Raw genomic sequence first — 19,844 nt, forward strand, 5'->3', positions numbered from 1 at the left:
AGACCGTATATGATAAGCGTCTCTTCAATAACACAGGTAAACAAAACGCATTCCTCCTGACCCAAATGTCCCGTCTCCGCCCTGCCCGGCCTTGCTTGTTTTTAAGAAACAGGAGTGTGATGGGAGAGGAAGAGGGTCCTGGTCTTCACACACACATTCTGGTGTCAGAATGCGAATGGGGCACAAGAGGAGGTCGTAGAGGACAGTGGGGCTGGGAGCGGGCTGTGCCCGAGGAGGGTGGCGGCCTGGGCGGCTGGCTACGGGTGCAGCTGGTGCCACATGGCGATCTGCCGGCGCGGGTTCTTCAGCATCTCCTCCCAGTGGCTGCGCTCGGAGCCCGAGGCGTGCAGGCCCAGGCTGCAGCGCCCAAGCGGGCAGCTCTGCCCCTCGGCGCCCTGGCCCAGCACGTCCAGCTCCACACTGGAGGCCCGCAGCAGGTCATCCGGCAGCTCAAACATGATCATCTCGTTCCACACGGGGTTGATCTTGTGCTTGGCGCGTTTCGTCTGCTTCTTCTTCAGCTTCCGAGCCTGGTGCTTCAAGGTCACCTTGACAGAGACATCTGGGGAGAGACAGGGGTACAGAGACAGAGAGAAGGGCCGAGAGTGAGCTTCTGGGGCATGGTGGGGCCTGGGACGATATTCCCTCTTGGGGATGGAGGGACAGGGTCTCTGGCTCAAGATCTGCACTGAGGCACCCTCTCTACCACCCCTCCCCCACCTCATGGGCCACGTATTCACTCAACAGCTATTAAGTGCCCACCATACGGCAGACACTGATCTAGACATGGGGATATGGCAGAAGCTCCTGCCTCAAGTGTGGAGAACAGACCATAGCACAATATATATGGCTGGTCATCAGGCGGCCCATGACTGGGTCACGCTAAGGTTTGTCGTGAGCCCTTCCGAGCGCCTTCACGTCCCACACTAAAACCAGACCCAGGATGATGGCTCGGATGTCCTGCAGCTTCTTTTTTTTTGTTTTTGCGGTACGCGGGCCTCTCACTGTTGTGGCCTCTCCCGTAGCGGAGCACAGGCTCCGGACGCGCAGGCTCAGCGGCCATGGCTCACGGGTCCAGCCGCTCCGCGGCATGTGGGATCTTCCTGGACCGGGGCACGAACCCGCGTCCCCTGCATCGGCAGGCGGACTCTCAACCACTGTGCCACCAGGGAAGCCCCTGCAGCTTGATTTTAAACTCAGACCAGAAACACTAAGCCATCCCTATGTCTTCATCCCCTCGGTTCTCCGTCCAGGCGTTTTTGTCTGTTCCTAAGATAGTAGGTCTCTGGCTGGTTGGTTGAGTTCTTCTCATCTGTTCTTTTGCAAGTTTTACTTGACCTCATGCGGAGGGTGAGGGCAGCCTGCCTTGACCCCCAGTAGAGCTCTCCACCCCAGGAGACTGGCCAACAGGTCACTAGACAAGCTTTCTCATAACATCATGAGGCTCAGGACTCAGACTGTGTTTTCATAAGTCAGGGTTTCCGAAGCCAATGTGAGAATAATTGTTACTCTGTATTTATTACTATAATTATCACCCCCAGGTGGTTAGTTTGTTATTTCAGCAGAGATATTTGAGAGATAAAGTGTTGAGCTGTAATTGTCCTGACAGGAGCTATAAAAATTAAAAAAAAAAACGGAGGAGGAGGCAAAGTATTGTCTGGAGGGGATGAGGAAATTGCAATGAATTCTGACCTTTGGCGCAGGAATCTGTCAGCCAGACCGACTCTTCTGATTTCATTCGCCAAAAATCTCTTGCTCAAAGGTTCTGAATGCAGAGGCAATTCTTTATTTGTTTGCTGCTATAAATATCTATTTATTTATATCCTGCTCTGAGCACTTGGCTCCGGGTCCAGGTATCATAGGGCTGACCAATGTTGCTTTTCTGCTCTGACAAGAGAGGCTGTTTGCTCCTTAAGACTTGGGGCCTGTGCTGGGGTATCCAGAAGGAGAAGCCAAGGCTTCCAGAGTGCTGAGGAGATGTTTATTTGGGTATATGCACAGACGCCACCTTAGCCTGTGCACCCACACGCCGTCTGCTGTCACCCACACTCAGCTGGTGTGGGGATGGCAGGCTGGCAAAGGCTGGGAAGAGAGGGGAGCCTAGGGTGGGTGTGGGGAGTAGAGTGGTGGCTAGCTGAAACTGGGGAGGGAGAACCCTGGCTTCCCGACACCGGCCTGGAAGGTGGGTCCACCCAGGTCTGGTTGATGAGGGCTGGCCTAAATTTTCCCTACAGCCCAGACACTCCACTCCCTGGCTACAGTCTGATCCTTGGCTTCCTATGACCCATGGGTAAGGCTGATTCTTCTCGTGATGGATCTGCAATGTACGGAGCCCCAGGTAGCTCATTCCTGGGCCCCATGGGTGGGATTGGCCCAGGAGTGAATGCATGTGAATTTAGAGAAGCGAGTGTGTCCTTCCAAATTGGTTTGTATGTTTGGGGTGGAGGACACAGCTGAGGACGACTCCACAAATGCACTCATGTTCCACATCCCTGCTCACCCGTGCCCACTGCCTCCCAGGTGCCACCCCCCCCCTCGCGGTGGGAGGGGCCCTAGCTCCCTCTCACACCTCACTCACCCTTCCCCAGGAGCTCCTTGGACTGATTAGCGTGGAGGTTCTTGGCCTTAAGCAGCACCAGTAGGAGGCGGTTGGCAGCCGGGAGGTAGCTGATGGAGAGAAGGACCTCTCCCGTTCCTGCAGACGGCTCCTGAAACAGAAGAGGGGATGCAGGAGGTGAGTCTCATTTAGGGATGCCTTCTGACTCCCTCACCATCGCTGAGGCTGGGATCACACTAGCCTTGTATCCAACGGGCATCCTGGAAAGCATTTACCCATCAGTACTACTTTCTCCACCCTCGCAGAAGGGAGGAAGGTACAGAGGAGTTCTGTGTAGCATGTGTTTTAATACAAGTTTGTTTCATTTGCCACAAAACGTGATTTTCCAAATAGTTTATATTCAAATCCAACATATAAAACAGATCAAAGAGATGCCATTTAGGATGTGGACCCCCTCTCACCTCCATCACCCCCGCCCCCGGCTCCTGGGGCGTCTGTATAGAGCCCTAGGGTTCTAGGGAACAGAGTTTGAGAACCACTGCATTGACTGATCAGGTCCCTGGGGCAGCGGGCTGCTGTAAGACATGACTCTGCTTGAAAAAATAATCCCTTCCAGGTCCTGCAGGGCTGAGAGAGTCAATAATGCGATGTGCTAATGCTGAGCAGGGCCTGGCTTGGTCAACAGAATGGCCAACCGTGTCAGCCAAAGGCCGGGCATGTGAGGGGAGGCACCACACCAGAGACACTGGCAGTAACTGATTTGCAGGAGGTGCTGATGCCTCCGGGAAGCATCCAGCATGTCCATCCCCCATCGGCAGCTTTACAGAGCGTCTCCACTGAAATTCCTACAAGAGTTTGCTTGGAATTTCAACAAACCCACTGAGGGACAAAAACGAGTGAAAGAGACACCACAGGAGGCAGGTCACAGCCCAAGGGTAGTGCTAAGAGTATAGACTCTAGAATTGATTGTCTGGTCTCAGTTCCAATCTTACCATTTACTAGCTGTGTGACCTTAGGCAAGTTATTTCTCCTTCCAAAACTTCCATTTCCTCATCTGTAAAATGGGAACAATAATATCTCCACCCAATGGGGTTGCGAAAATTAAATGAATAATTATTTAATGGCTTAGAACAGTGCCTGGCACACACGACAGCATCTGTCCCCTTGCTTTGACGATTTCCATTAGTTATCAAGGAAGGACAATTACTACTTCTTGAGATGATTAAGTAGGAACATTGTTCCTGGGTGAATGGGAGCCAGTCTGTGTTTAGGGAGTGAAGCTGGATGGAGTAGCTGGCCAGCCCTCTGCCGGGGTCACATCTTTCATCCAGGAAACATGTCTTCAATAGGACCAGAACGATTCAACTAGCTCTAAGTGGCTAGTCATGTGATGGAATGATTCTGGGAGATGCCAGGAATTTGGTAATGGCTTTAAGGGTAACAGCTAACATGACACACTCTGTGCTGGGTGCAATTACAATATCTATCCCCCAAGCCTTCATCTCCACAAAGCCACCCCCAGCACCTAGCACACAGCTGACACACAATACATATTTGTGAGAAGGAAGGGTGAGACATCCCATTTAATCTTGACAACAAGAGTAAGAGGGACACTGACCTGGTTCCCATTTTAAGCATAAGACCCTGATGCTCAGAGAGGGCACTTCACTGCCTGCGGTCACGTAGCCAGTAAGTAGCAAAACTGAGGCTTGAATGGGGGTCTGGTCTGATAGCAAAGCCCCAGTCCTAAACCCGTGGTCCTCCAGCATCCTCGGTGGACGGACCTCTCATTTCACAGTAAAGGAACTGAGTTCAGCCATGTGTACTGAGGGGTGGCAGCTGAGCTGGGATGGGCACCAGCCTCCTGATTCAAGATCACTTATTGGAGGTCCACAGTTGTTGGCCTGGGCTGTGGCCACAGGGTGACCAAGTGAGAGAAGCCTGGGCCCATCAGCCCGTGAAGGGCTCATCACCTCTGTGTAGGGAGCCGAGAGCCCCAGATGAGCCCAGCTGGCTGTGCCACAGCTGGAGAATTTTAACAGCATCTGCCCCCTCGGCTCTGCTGTTTAAAGCACCTGCTGACAAAAATAACCCGCTTTCTTTCTCCATCTTTTCTCTGTTTTTTCCCGCACCCACCACACCTGCGTCTTTCTCTTGGGTTCTCAATGAATCATTCCAGCTGCCCTTGGAGTGGGTCACTCTGTGGTCCCTGGTGACGCACATGCCACTTTTGGCTGAGTGTCTTCCGGTGAGAACTGGGGCACCGCTGGCACCTCCTTTAACCCATTCTGACCAAGAGAAGAAAACCATGGGGGCTACAGCAACTGATGGCTCCACCCACTTTGTTCAAATCAGCCCGCGCCCTCCAGCTAGCGGGGGCAAGGGGCTCCCTAGCCTGGCCCTGGGGCTCTCATACACCGAGAGCCCCATCTCAGACTTCTGACTCCACACTGCCCTCTGAGATTGTTCACATTCGTGGCAAGCAGGCCAGCGGTCCAAGTGGATGTGCGAGTATATTTGCGGAACAGTGACAGCTACGATGAGTGTAACGATTATTAGGGTGGATGAGCCGTGAGGGCAGGTCTTTTGTCTTCATCACTGCTGTGTCCCCAGCTCCCAGCACTGTACCTGGCACATGGTGGGAACCGGGCAAAGTATTTGTGGAATGAATGAATCACTTTTGTTCTTCTAGGGGAAAGGATGGAAACAGGTTAGGTGCCTGGGATTTCTGCCCAGATAGGCTGCATTTCTACCATTGGGAAGCAGCACCAAACTCTCCAAAGCCCTGGGGTGGAGCCCCTCCACCTCCTGAGGAAGCTGGTTTACCAGCTGAACAAACCAAAGCGTCGGGTTCCTCTTCCCCGGGGGGCCCAGGCTGTGCTTCCACACAAGTCCCAAATCACACACTAATTAGAGAGTGTGCTCGGGAACAGCCTGGGTCCAGCTGAGACTGGCTGTCAGTGTTTATCAATTTGCTGAGGCTGGGAAAGAGAGGAAGGTAAGGCGAAGAAGATATCATAGCAAGAAGTGGAGCAGGTGGGGCATGAAAGCCCACTCTCCCCTCCCTCGGAGCTCATCAGGAAAGGTGCCTGCTGACTGCGTCTCGTGCACTGTCGGGCACTTACGTCCCACAGCGGCAGGAGGACGACCCGGGATTTCCAGCCAGACTGACCTGGCCTCGAGACCGAGCTTGCCAGGCCCCAGGTGGGCGACCCCACGCGGGTCACTGAGCTGCTCTAGGGCTCAGTTCTCTTGCCTGTAAATGCCACAGTCCTGGTGTCACTTCCGCCCGCTTCATTAGGGACAGAACTTTGGCAAAGTTCGAAGCATAGCAACTGATAGATGGCAAAAGCTCAAAAATTAGTGTCTTTGTTAGTATTTTTATTACTCCAGCGTGGGAGTCAGCAAACTTTTGCGGACCAGATAGTAACTATTGTAGGCTTGGTAGGCTATACAGTCTCCAGATAAGGCACTGACCAGCTGGTTGAGAGACTGGGCATCCAGAAGGTTCCCTCTAGGCACCATCATGGCAGAGCCTTGGATGAGGCCTGGACCTGGGGACCTAAATAGCCACACGCTGTCCTGCAGCCCTGACCTTCCTTGACCGCCCCCCCCCCTCACTGTCCCGGCCTGCGGGGAATGATGGTTTGCTCTCCAAGGAACCTCTCTCTGAAGAGCGAGGCATCTCAGCAGACGCTTGTGTCCCACTCATGGCTTCTGCAGCAGCAGAGGGCTGGGGAGAACCGTCCCCGGCTACAGCCAACACCCCCTAGCCCTGGCCAGTCCTTCCAAGCCCAGCACAAGCACACTGCACACAGGCCTTTTAGAACTCCCCGTCTGAGCGCTTCAGTCAGGCCCCTCTTAGATGTCTTACGTCAGATGTCATCGTCATCATCAACTGTTCCAACTTCTCCCTCAGGCCTGTACTTTCTACGAGTAGAGGGGCTCTGCCCGGCACTCCTCTCCCCTGCACTGCCTGGCTCACAGTAGGTGCATGGGGAGCATGAATGGTTTTAAATGGGGATAATACTGTTAGCACCAGAGCCAATTCACTCACAATGCGATGTTTTCCATGATGGCGAGGCCGGGGGTGGGTGTGTGCACGGCAAGCTAGAAGCAAAACTAGACACCAGGAATCCCCAGTCCTGAGCTATCTGCTCCAGCCCTCCACCCTATTCAAGACTCCACCTTACTTTGATATCCCGCCTCCCTCTCCAGACCCCCGCCCCTAGCCTGGGAAGTTCTCCGAAGTTTGTTCCATGAGCACTGGCCCAGTCCTGCATCCCATGCGCCACTAACAGGTTTTACCTTTCCCGGGGAGAGGCAACCCTACCTTAAGTGAAGTCTTCAGCTCGCCCCACTGGGCGGACCCCAGAGGCACCGACACCCCATCCAGGCCCAGGCGCAGCTCCCCGGCCACACTGTGGCGAGAGAAGCGGTCGCAGGTCCTCAGGGTCAGTGTCAGGGTCGCTGTGGGGAGCTCCCGCTCTGCCAGGGGGAGCACGAGGCCTTCCTCCCACGTGGTGTGCAGCTGCCGCTTCTTCAGGGCCGTCTGGGCCTCCACGGAGCCCATCGTGTTGGCCACGCTGCCCTGGATGTAGCAGTCACAGCCTCCATCATGGTCACTGGTCAAGGCTGCAGCCGGGGAGAAAGCAGCCAGATGTAGGGCTTGTTGAGGGCCAGGGGAAGGGAGAAGTAGGGCCCTGCCGTGAGCTGCAGAATCCGGCCTAGTCATCATGACCTTGGGCGTCTGAAAGACCCCGCCGGGGCTGACGACACTGGCTTCGTGGAATCGCCTTTCAGTAAGACATTTAGAAATGGGAGCTCTTCCTCGTGACTCTGAGATTTCCCCAAGGCGCCAGGGCCCACAAACTGCTGACGATTTTCATCCGTCTTGCTGCTGACTCCATAATTCGTTTGCTCTCTACATTAAATATTTACCACACAACTACCTGTGATATAAATCGCTTGGCCGCCACCTCATGACTGCTGTCTTGCATTCTGAACTTTGGTGTTTTTAAGGCTTCCCCGTGTGGAAGTTTGCACCTGTGGAGCTTTTATGACTGGTTCCTCAGTGATAATTTGAGAAGTGGTAGCTGGCGTTACCCAGGCAGAGAAGATGAAGAACTGAGGCCATGTGTCCTAACAGAAAGAGCCCTGCACTGAGCTTCAAGGGAACTGGGCTTAGTCCTGGTCCTGGCACCAGTTAGCTGGAGTGACCTTAGACAAGTCACCTGACGTTGCTAGACTTCAGTTTCCGAACTGTAAAATGGGACTACTGTGAAGCCCAAATGTAAGAAAGTATATGAAACACTAAAAAAAAAAGATCTTAAACGAAGTAAAAATGAAAAACACACCCTCAAAAAAATAAAATTAAGTACAAAAGTCCAATTTATCCTGTCCCCAGCTTCTAGCTTCCAGGAACCACAGAGTAGTGCATTTTTAGCCCCGATTCCTTTGCAAAGTCTTAGCTTTGTTTGCTGATGGTAAAGTGAATTGTCAGGATAGGGAGACCAGGGACATCCTGATCCTGTAGGAAATACTACCTGGTTCTAGGACTACAAAAGCTTTGCTGACCACTCAGAATACCCTCTGTGTCTAGCACAGGCCCTGTCCAATGTCAAAGGCATCTATGGCAGAGACGACTAGCTGTTCACCAAAACCCATTCCTTCTTTTAACTGGGCACCTGCTAGACCACATTTCCCAGCGTCCTTTGCAGTCAGTGGTCATGTGACCAAGTTCCAGCCAATGGGAAGTGAGCAGGCGTGATGCATACCTTAGGTAGGATACAGCTTTTAAGGAACAGTTGTGCACTCTCCCTGTTCTCCCCATCCTTCCACCTGCTAGATACAGATGACAAGGAGGCCTCAGTGGAAGGAGCCCAGTCCCTGAATCACTATTTGGAGGAAAGATGTCCACCAACCAGGAATCTCCACTTTGGACTGGTATATGAGAGAGAGGAAAAACCCCTGTGTGTCTGAGCATCACACACGTCAGGGTCTTGTTTGTTACAGAGTGCTAATCTAGTACCCAGTGCTACCTCCAGCCACAGATGCTCTGGGGAGACAAGCACACAGAAGGCCGTGAAAGTCAGCTAAGAACATACCTTCCAGGTGAGTCACAAATAGTTCAGCCTTTTGCCTGTCGTAGTCCAGACAGTAGTGAAGTTTGGGAGCTTGGTTCCATCTGGCAGCCTTCTCTGGGTTCCAAGTCTCCATGACACAGACATCCTCCACCACACCTGTTAAGAAGGTAAAGCCATTACTCCCACCCACACTGGGGTCCTATTTTCCAGATCATGCCTTTTCCATCTCTGCCACAAATCCAAACCCAAAGCTTCCAAACCAGGTGCAAAATCATGGTGGCTGCACCAGGGGACCGTCTGTGGTCCCGGGCATTACCATTCAAGGGACCATCACAGCCCAGTGGGCAAGACATGGGCTTTGGTGTCAGACGTGAGCTGTTACATAATAGTTATGTGACCCTGGACAAGTTACTTGACTTCTTTGAACCTCAGTTTCCTCATCTTTACAATGGGAATGATAGCGGTTCCTTCTTCCTGGAGTTCCTGTGAGCATTAAATGAAATAAAGTGAGAAAAGTACTTAGCCCAGGGCCTGGCCCCTGGTGAGCTTTCAGCAGGGAAAACTGTCACAGACTGTGTGGTCCTGATCATCCTGTTTCAAGCAAATCATTCCCCAGCCCATCTCCAGCTCCATCTCTCTCACAGAGCCCAATCCCTGCTCCCCAGGAGTTCATGGCTGGAAATAAATGTCAGAGAATTAGTCAGGCAGGAGTAGATACTGGAGGGCAAGGTTGGAGATAGTGGATTTGACTTTAGAGTATGCTCAGTAAATACTTGCTGAATGAATGAATTTAATTCAGAAGTTCTGAAAACTACAAATATTGCTCACTCTGCCCCTCACTTGGACAGGAGCCAAACATCTGGAAGATTCTCATTAGTCAAGCATAATGAGAATGAAAGATCCAGCAGCTGAGGAGACTCCACTTGTAGCAAATTGGAATTTAATTTTTTTTTTTTTGATTTTCAGGGCTAATTTAAAGGGCAGAAATATAAAGGAGTATTTAATTTCCAAAATGGTTCATTATTGGGTCCCTGCAAGGAGTGAAGACTCTCCCTGGTGTGTCTAAGCAAGGAATGGGTTGACCAGGATGTGAGCGCAATGTGTAAAGCCAAACAAACACCCACCCAGGACCCGGGTGGCTTCCAAGGGCAGCACATGGACAGTGTCAGAAGGGGCTTGCCTGGCACCCAGAGCTCTCGGGTCTCAGACTGCTTCAGCCTTCAAAATCAAAACCAAACCGAGACCAAACCAAACCCAGCACCCCTGGGAAATGCAGAAGCAGCTTCAGCTTCAAAAACCAGGACCCCGTCTATGTGTAACTGATTCCTGTGCTGTACAGCAGGAAGTAACACAACCTTGTAAACCAACTCTACTCCAATAAAAAAAAAAAGAAAATCGGGACCCTGAGCTCTAAAAGGGGCTGATGAAAATCATTGACGGTGGGAGTAGACTGAGTTGTGCACATCATGGGGACAGTGTCTAATCTGGCGTCCTCTCCCTCTGCACACCCTGGCCTCTGGTCAGTATTTGCTGAACCAAACAGCTCTTAGATTTCAGTGGAATCAGAACTTGGTTGTTGCCTTCTGTGGTGGGGAAAGGAATGAGGAACCAGAAAGAGAAAACAAATGGATGTGTTGTGAATTCTTCAAAGTTTCAGACTCTGAAGTACTCCGCTGCTGTCCTTGGTGGAGAGTGGCCAAGCCTGGCTTCATCCCAGCCTTGAGAAGTCCCTCCTGGGATTCTGCTTCTGATTCCCACTCCCAAGGGTCCTCATGCAAATTGTTCCCCACCCTCCAAGCTTAAGCTCTCAAGGCCTCAATGGGTTTATTTTAATTTAAAATGTGAGCTGGCAAACCTGGAGGCTAAAAGCCAACCAGGATTCGTTCCTGCCACCAACACCACCTGTATTTGTTCTTGAAGAAATGCCAGCATAATCACTGTGGTTCTGGGCTGGGTTGGTGGGGGGGCACCTGTTCACTGGCCAGCGTGGTGCTGGCCCCAGGCCAGAAGATGCCTTAGGAGCCAGTTACGCTGCTTCTGTTTGCACCATCTCCCTCTCCAACCACACAAAACAAAACCCCAAACCATGTAACGATCCATTCTCCTGGCTGGATTTTTTGTCTCCTTATAAAAGTCTGCATGCTCCCTTGGGTTAGGCACTGTCTCTGCCTCCATATCTGCCCCAGTGTCCAGCGTAGCGCTGTACACAGAAAGGTGTGACATTCTTCATGTTGATGGTGATGAGAAGGAGAATAGAAACAATAATATTGATGATGTTTTGATTACATCCTTGGGCCAGGCTCTGAGTTAAACACTTTCTATGCATTATTATGTTTACACTTTACAACAACGCTACTGGGCAGGTAATAGTAGGATCCCATTTTGTATACGAGGAAATTGAGGCCCCCAAAAGATTAGCAACGTGACCAGGGTCACACAATGGGTATATAAAAGGGGAGAGATTAAACCCATGACTCTGAAGCCCGTAGTTTGACCGCAGCTCTTTATCCCCTCTCTATAGTGGTGCCCACGTCTAGAAAGGGACTCTCCATTTCCCAGTGGAAAGTTGGAGGCCTTGGGGAGATGCAATGTGGGAACATGCAGGGAATAAAGGGCTAAAGGGCTGTAATTCCAAGGTGCTGTGCCCACTGCTTGCCCAGTGTCCAATGCCACGGACACGGGGGCTGGCCATGCCCACCATCTACAGAGATGCTTTCACCCCTCGCTGAGTACTGCCCACGGAAGAGTGAGGGGCAAAGAGCCCTACCATTCTGAGGAAGGACGAACAGCTCCTCTGTGACCTGCCTCTTGAGGCGGCTGTCATTCGGGGCCTGGGGGCTGGCAGGTGCAGCGGGCTCCGCTGTGGTCCTCAGCGTGTAGTCAGCGTAGTTGATGACCTCGGGGGCCGTCACAGCCGGCCTGGGGCCGTAGATATCTGGGAACTTGAGGAGGGCTCGGGGCTGAACGGGCTCTGTGGACTTTTTGACGTTGAACTGCACACACAAATCACTCTGATTAGTGCATGAGAGGATCTCCTGCCTGTTCCCACCCCCAGAAATGACCGTAGATGACCTGAGCTTTCAGGGGAGGCAGAGGGAGGGCTGTGGCTCCTTTCTGCTCTGAGGACCGTGACTTGGGAAGGCAAAATGTCACCTCCAAGCGCAGCAGAATCCCCAACATCATGAATCATGCCAGGGCCCGCTGAGATGTCAGCCCTGTTCGTCCATCCCCCCTGCATCCACCCCCCCGTGCACCTACAGCTGTGCCCCAGGGCTATCACCGTGGCCTTCCCTCCACTGCTCTCATCTATGCCACCTGCCTCTTTGTTTTCTCTCCTCCTAGCCTTTCTCTCTTATTCCTCCTCCCCCTCCGCTTCTCCACCCAATGGCTCAGAAATGTCTGTGGCCCCACAGACATTTGCAAGACATCCAAACTCCTTGCAGTGACGGATAAGTGCTTGCCCAGCCTGGCCCTGCTCATCTTTCTGACATTGCCCCCTTTCCAGCCACTGAGCAACCTGCTTCTCAAACAGGCTGAACTCTTTCTGGGTTTGGCTCCTGGCCCCCAACTCCTCCCCGCAAACCACCCACCCCCACCTCCACCAGCTCTAAATTAAGTCCCTCCTCCAAGCCTGTCCCTCCTTATCACCAGATCCAGCTTTGCTTTACAGCATCTCTCTCACCCTGTATTGTTTTCACCATAGCCTGGCCTGTTTGTGGTCAGTCTCTCCCACTAGTATGTGAGCTCCACAAGCACAGGGATTATGTCTTGTCTTGTTCCTGCCGTGTCGGCTCACAGGGAGCACACAATACATACTTGTGGCTAGGGCTGCCATGTTCAGTTGTGTGCTCTGTGCACTGCACAAAGAGGTCTGGATGCGGAGCAAGTGGGGGCTGAAATGCAATTCGTGCACCCCTTGCCCAGCTATGTGCCCTGGGGTAGGGCTGAGTCCATCTGGAGGAAAGTCCATCTTTTCTTTACACAAAGACCCACCTGCTTGTCAAGTCTTAGGTGAGCAAGGCTGCCTCATACAGGAGTGGAATCTCCTATCTTTGCCTCCACTGGGGACTGAGATTTCTCCTACTTGAGGGATTCAAAGTTATTTAACAGGCAGCAATACCGAGGACCCGTCCAGTCCCCAGGATATTGAGGATGGATGACCAGATCTAGAGCTTGAGTTGCTGGCGCACTGGGTGGGCAGCCCACAAAACGGCCCTCAGCTTGAGGCAGGTAACAACCCACAGCAGAGCCCCCAAGGAGCTGCCTGCCCTCCATGCTGTCCTCCTGCCCCTCCCCGCTCTGCCGCTGTTGGAGGGGCTGGCCAGGCATCAAGGCTGCTCTACGCGGTGGCAGGAGTGACTGAGAGGCTGGGAAGAGTGTGCAGTCCTGGAGGGGGGCGGTGGTTACACTGTTTCAAAGTTCAGGTTTAGTGTGTTTGCGCTCTGTACATTTCACTGCCCCAGGACAACTCCTGGACATTCTTCCCTGGTTGAGACTCTGTACTCAACCGTTCCTGAAGGCGGCTGGAACTCGATGAAGGGAGCGTTCCTAACTATCCTCATTGACCGGACAATGGACGGAGAGTCCACGAGAAGGTGCGAAAGGGGTGAGAAGCACGAGCCAGCCTCTCCTGAGCACCCACTTCCTGCGGGCACCCTGAGGGCTGCAGCCCCTGCATTGCCTCATGTATCCTTCAGAACTCCCTAAGGGGCTTAGAGAGGATAAAACCCTTCATTCCCCGCTTGGAAACACTGCCCAGTAGGCTATAATGCAGCCCAAGCTAGGACACCTCTATCCTGATCTCTGCTGAGCGCATCTGGCACGCATGAGCCCGAAAAGCACTTCCGACCTCAATGGACCAAGGTTGCCCTTTACCGGACAGTGCGGGCAGTGACAGGATGAAGCCTAGACCAGCCTGGCCCCAAAGCCCACTGCCCCAGTGGCCCCCAACCTTTCTTCTGCCTTCAAGCCTTTGCCAGGCAGCACCCACCCTTCAGAGACGCTTGTCATTATTACACATTTCGACTAGGCACCCTGGGAGGAGCTGTATGATTTGTAAAGTCAGGCCCCCTTTGCACCTCCAACACATTGAGAGTGTCACTGGGCATCCAGGGGCCTGGCTTCTAGTACTGACCCAACCGTCTGAGCTTGAGTAACTTTTGGCAGGTCATTTCACCTCTGAGTTATCACTCAAGAGGCAACATGATTTCAAGGCTTGTTTCATTCCCACAAGCCAAGCTACAAAGAGGTGGGAGACTCTGTTCTTTATTTGCCAGTACAGGTGAGTTGGGGAGACAATCACAAACAGGAGAGTAAATAAGAGTATATTTGGGGCTTTCCTGGTGGCGCAGTGGTTGAGAGTCCGCCTGCCGATGCAGGGGGCGTGGGTTCGTGCCCCGGTCCGGGAAGATCCCACGTGCCGCGGAGCGGCTGGGCCCGTGAGCCATGGCCACTGAGCCTGCGCGTCCGGAGCCTGTGCTCCGCAACGGGAGGGGCCACAACAGTGAGAGGCCCGCGTACCGCAAAAAAAAAAAAAAAAAAAAAAAAGAGTATATTTGACAGTTTGGGACTGCCGTACAGAAGCAGGTGGCAGACAGCCTGTGTAAATAACAGGTGGGAGAGAGCAGAGGACACCTGCAGGGGGCATGCAGAGGAGCCCTGGAGGTCAGGGAGGAGCCAGGGCGTGAGCTAGACCTTGAAGCACAGGGCGTCTGGAAGGCAGAGGGAGGGCTGGGGAGGAAGGCTGGACCCCGGGAGGAGACACACAGAGCAATGGCCGATGACCCCATGTCTTTTTGTCCTCCACAACGTGGTGCCTGCCTCTAACATTTCATCTGAGTTATGCTAATTATACTATTTCACAATAAAGAAACGGAGGATGCAGGACGTTCAAGGTCACACCACTGATGAGCAGCCAATAACCAAGCCTCCAGAGACTTTTCACTTCCAATTTGTGTCATTTCCACTGCCTTGCAGCTGTTTTTCAAAAAAATAAGGCCTTATTTGTTTTGGATGCTGGATTCTAAGTGTCAACTGCAGCATCACGGGTTCGGGCTGCTAAGACTCCCTCACTGTGCGGCAGATTCCCACAGCTTCCCGCAGGCCACCAGACCACATCCTCTTCTCAGAGTCACCCTGTTCTGTCACTTGTTGCGGCCAGAACTGAGGCTCTTGGGCTGGTCTAGGGAACACTTTTACATTTACACTCGGTTTCATCTCAGTTCAATCATTTTAGAAAAGGGCTATGTTGATTAATTCCCAGTTAGATCAAATTTGGCTGACTTTGCATTTTTAATAGGGAAATAATCACTGGGCTCAGTTTTGAGTGAGGTCCAGTCTGTGTCACCTCAAGTCTCTGCAGAGCCTGAGTTCGAATTCCTCCCTACACAGTGGGTCTCACTTTGTGTGCCCCTGAGAACCTCAGGAGCCTGTAACGGGCTAGGCTTTTCTTGGGTGTCCGTCAATATCCATTCCCTGCTCCCTCTACCTTCCCTCCAGGTCACCAGGCTTTCTGGGTCCCACCCCAGCTCCGGGGCAAGGGTGGGGAGGGGGGTTCTCTTTGGTCTGATTCTATTCGTTCTTGGCATCATCTTGGGAACTGTTTCTGCCCTGGGGAAGCCACCCCAGACAGAATGAAAGGACTTGCTTTGCACGGCGCCAGAAGAGATTCTCTCCCCTGCTGAATACGAAGTATGTGGCCCTGCCTCGCGACAGCAAGGTGAGCCGGTCTTAGAACAGAGCCAACAAGGTGGACCATAGAGTAGAGAGACAGAAGGAAGCTATGTCTTTGATGACAGTGTCATTAAACCACTGACTCAACTAAGCCTGAAAGCTGTCCTACCTTTGTACTTCTGGTTACATGAATAATGTTGCTCTTATTGTTGAAGCCCGTTTGGATTGGGGTCTTTGTGAATTGCAGCCCAAAGCATCCTGAACTGATGCAATGCATTTTTTATCGAGCATCACAGCAGATCATGACCTTGGTGTAGAGAAACTCTACCTAGGCTCAAACATCTCCCTGAGACCCTCTGCATGCAGCCAAACGCATCCTCTTTTACTGTTTATCCTTGTCCTGCCTTGGTAAGATCTTGTACGGCAATGGCCGCCTTTAGTGGAGAATGATTTATAGCCCTTGACCAGGCGAGAAGCAGAGTCTGCTGACCACTACATGAACCTCTCCAAGTAGTGAAAGCAGTGGCCGATTACCTGTCTCGTTCCCTTGTATGATCTTACTTGTTACGTTTCAAAACCCTGGTTCCACCACATCTTTCATATGCATCTATGTTTCCACTTAAATAGCTTAAACTTCAAAGCCCAAGAAGCAGAAAAGAGGTTTGGGACTTGAGGGAGGGAGCCTGGGAAGGGATTACGGTTGGAGCGGATGAATGCCTGGGAGGAAGGAGGTGCTCAGCAGGGCAAAGCCCATGGGAGGACCTGAGTTCAAGCCTTGCACCGCCAGTGTAGGAGCGGTAAGATTTCAAAGTGGGATTCTCTTTCTAAATGCCCCTTGAACCCAGAAAAGAAGGTCTGGAAATAGAGATGCAGGATGAATCAGGGAAGGTTTCCAGTGGAGGCAAGTGTTCAACGATTAGGGAATGCCCAGCTGTGCTTGGCATTGCAGGTACAGAGATGCGAGAGACACCCTCATTGGAGCATCAGCCCCTTCTGATTCGTATCCTTGGCTTCTCCCTCCTCACCTGTCTCCGGGGCCATGAGCCACTTGCTTCTCCCCACGTGGCCAGCTCTGCGTGGACACCGACCAGCTTCACATAGGCACAGCCCCAAAGTGTCTTATGTCACACCCGTGCCACACTCCTCTTGCACCTGCCCTGGACTTCTTTGTGGCTGCTGAGGTGTGAGACACCCAGGGGCACTCTGGGTCCACTCAAGGGCAACCCGGATGTGTCAAGAGTTAAAACTCCATGGGGGGAATTCGACCACTGTGGGCTCCTCCCTCTTCCTCGCTATTCCTCCCAAACAGTTCAGTGACATTTCAGAAGATGACACCTCAAGATCCAGCAGTCGCCCTGGACACCAGCTGGTGGCCGGCTCAGTAACGCTCCCTGTGCGTGCCCCCGCCCCCCTCTCCTCCCTCCTGCATCCCTGGATGGCACTTGCTGATGAAGAAAAGCCCGGAGGCTTCTGGCAGGCTCAGCTTTCCTGTCATCCAGGCTAAGACAGGTGGTATGAGTGGGGAGGGACAAACCTTCATTTAATGAACAAGTATTTATTGATGCCCTACGACAGGCCAGGTCCTACGCTAAGTGTTAGGAACATCGAAGTGAACAAGACAGATGCTGTCCTTTTTTATGGGGCTTATGTTGATAAAAAGGAAATTAATTATGTAGTTAATGATCTGTAAACAAATGTTTAACCTTACTAGAGATGTTAGGTGACCCCTTTTGTGACATGATTAATTTTTTCACCTAAAGACTGTTTATTAATTCGGGTTTTCACTCTGGGGCATCCATGGTAAAGCATCACAGCAACCAGAAGTTACGGGTGGGGGAAACAGTCCCAACTGGAAATGGAAACGGATGGCTTTGCCCTTTATACTTGAACTTTAAAGCAAGAGATGGCAGAGTAAGAGAGAGTTGAATATAGAGTTTTCAGACGAGGCCAAACGTGGGCCATTGTGGCTGGGGTCTGAGGCTCAGCACAGCAAAGTCCCCCTTAGAGGGGAGCTGGGTCAGAGGATAGGGACCTGACAGCCTCTGTCGCTCTGGGCTCTGATACTAGTAATTATGCATACTAACATGTGTACAAGAGTTTGAAATACAGCCTTGTGGTCAGAGTTCACTCTCTAAAACAAGACAGCTTGGTTGGAGTCCAGGCTCTGCCAGCTACTCGCTGTGTGATCTTGGGTCTGATTAATTAACCTCTCTGTGCCCCCGGTTTCTTCATCTATAAAAGGGAGTGTTAATAATAGTACCTATCTCCTGAGGTTGGATTGAGGAGTAGAAAAGACAACTGGGTGTAAGCTCTTAGCACAGAGGCTGGCATGGCAAGCCCTTGGCCAATGTTGGAAATACTTATTTGACCCTGGAGTCTATGTAAAGTTTTTGATTTATGCATTGGGGCCAGTATCTATATTCTTTTTCATATTGTTTAGCACAAAAGAATATATATATTCTTTTTCATATTTTTCCCATTATGGTTTATTATAGGATATTGAATATAGTTCCCTGTGCTCTACAGTAGAAACGTGTTGTTTATCTATTTTATATATAGTAGCTTGTATCTGCTAATTCCCAACTCCTAATTTATCTCTCCCCCAACTCCCTTTCCCCTTTGGTAACCATAAATTTGTTTTCTATGTCTGTGAGTCTGTTTCTGTTTTGTAAAAAGTTCATTTGTGTCATATTTTAGATTCCACCTATAAGTGATATCATATGGTATTTGTCTTTCTCTGACTTACTTCACTTAGCATGATAATCTCTAGGTCCATCCACCTCACTACATATAACTCAATTTTGTTTCTTTTTTATGGCTGAGTAGTATTCCATTGTATATATGCACCACATCTTCTTTATCCATTCATCCGATGATGGAGATTTAGGTTGCTTCCACGTCTTAGCCATTGTAAATAACAACTGGTAGTTTCTTAAAAGTTAAACATATATCTACCCTATGACCCAACAATTCCACTCCTAGGCATTTTTCCAAAGAAGATGAAAATATATGTTGACAGAAAGACTTATACATGAATACTGATAGTAACTTTAGTCATACTAGCCAAAAACAGAAAGCAGCCCAAGTGTCCATCAACAGGAGAACGGGTAGGTACATTGTGGCATATTCTTACAATGGTATATACTCCTTAACAGTAAAGGAAGGAATTGTGAAAATACTCAACAACAGGGAAAATTGCAAAAGCATGGTAAACAAAAGAAGGCATAATACATAAGCATCGATGCTGAGTGATTCCATTTATATCAGAGTTTCTCAACTCAGGGGACATTTGCGATGTCTGGAGACATTCTTGGTTGTCACAGCTGGAGGTGGAGGCTGCTATCGGGTAGAGGCCAGAATGCTGCTAGCCATCATCCCACAATGCACAGGACCACCCCCCACAACAAAGAATCATCTCACCCCAATGTAAATAGCGCCAGGATTGAGAAACACTGATGGAGATGAAGTTCTAGGACAGGTGAAACTAATGAATGGTGATAGAAATCAGAAGCGTGGTTCTGATTGCTACTGGGGAGAACTGAGTGGTAAGAGGCATGGTAGAAGTGTGGGTTAGAGCCTAGAGGACAGATTTGTCAAAATTGATCAAACTAGTGACTTGGGATGTGTGTATTTCACTATATGATAACAGTACCTCCATAAAATTTAGATAGAGATACACACACACACACACACACACACACACACACACATGCCTCTTGCCCACCTGCTGAATTAGGCTTTCTGGGGTGGGCGTAAGAGTCTGAATGTTGAGTGAGTGTCCCAAGTGATTCCTACACATGGCCAGCCCAGAACCTGTCTGTGGACCTGTAGTTAGGATCCACTGGTCTCTGGGTCAGTGTTTCTCAAACTTTCCTTCCAAAGCAGCACCAGAGGCAGACGAAGGTAACACGTACTCCAGAGAATGGGAAGTCTTCTGGAGTAATTGGGATTCTTTCTGGAAATCTCCAGTTCTATCTTAAAGTTCATGTGACTTTTTGTATTTGACTCCATATGATTGTTTTAGTAGTAAAATGTTTTAAATTACCATCAGGACAGAAAAGTTTTGCTTATTTATTTTGTGACTTGGGATGTTTCACAGGACACTGGCTAGTACCACATTCCCTCTGCTCCCCAACACACACACACACACACACACACACACACACACACACACACACATGCGTGCCCTAGTGGAGAAGCAGGACTCTTTCTTCCTATGTTGGACAACATGCAATAAATCAAGCTAAAAGTTAACTGAGAAAAACAGTCATTTTGCTTCCAGGGAAGGACTAACTCCTAGAGTCTGTGTGAACAACCATCTGTCCAAATTTTCATTCCAACTGTATAGATAACTCCTCTAAAGAGAATTTGAAGTGCAGCTATAGAAGCTCTTAACAACCCAAAGCCTTGATCCTCTCTGCCCATTCCCTCTGTGGAGCATCCTTGCACATACCTACAACTGATTGAACCTTCTTGGCTAGCAGGACACTTGTTCATGACCTTGTATTAGTCAGGGAAGACCACCTGCT

General features: G+C 50.8%; 1 protein-coding gene across 1 annotated transcript in view; it reads right to left on the bottom strand.

Moving 5' to 3' along the window:
• Nucleotides 1-257: 257 nt before the first annotated feature.
• The window catches only part of SYT13 (synaptotagmin 13), a 38,766-nt gene continuing 19,179 nt past the window's right edge, over nt 258-19,844 (bottom strand). Inside the window, exons 2-6 of the mRNA XM_029209452.1 lie at nt 11,411-11,636; nt 8,665-8,799; nt 6,891-7,192; nt 2,579-2,708; nt 258-562 (exon numbers count right to left, since the gene is read on the bottom strand). Of these exons, the coding sequence (XP_029065285.1) occupies nt 258-562; nt 2,579-2,708; nt 6,891-7,192; nt 8,665-8,799; nt 11,411-11,636 (1,098 nt within the window). The remainder of the gene's footprint in view (nt 563-2,578; nt 2,709-6,890; nt 7,193-8,664; nt 8,800-11,410; nt 11,637-19,844) is intronic.

This window comes from Monodon monoceros, unplaced genomic scaffold (genome assembly GCF_005190385.1).
Source record: "Monodon monoceros isolate NGI ecotype Baffin Bay Population unplaced genomic scaffold, NGI_Narwhal_1 Super_Scaffold_7, whole genome shotgun sequence".
Taxonomy (NCBI): Eukaryota; Metazoa; Chordata; class Mammalia; order Artiodactyla; family Monodontidae; genus Monodon; species Monodon monoceros.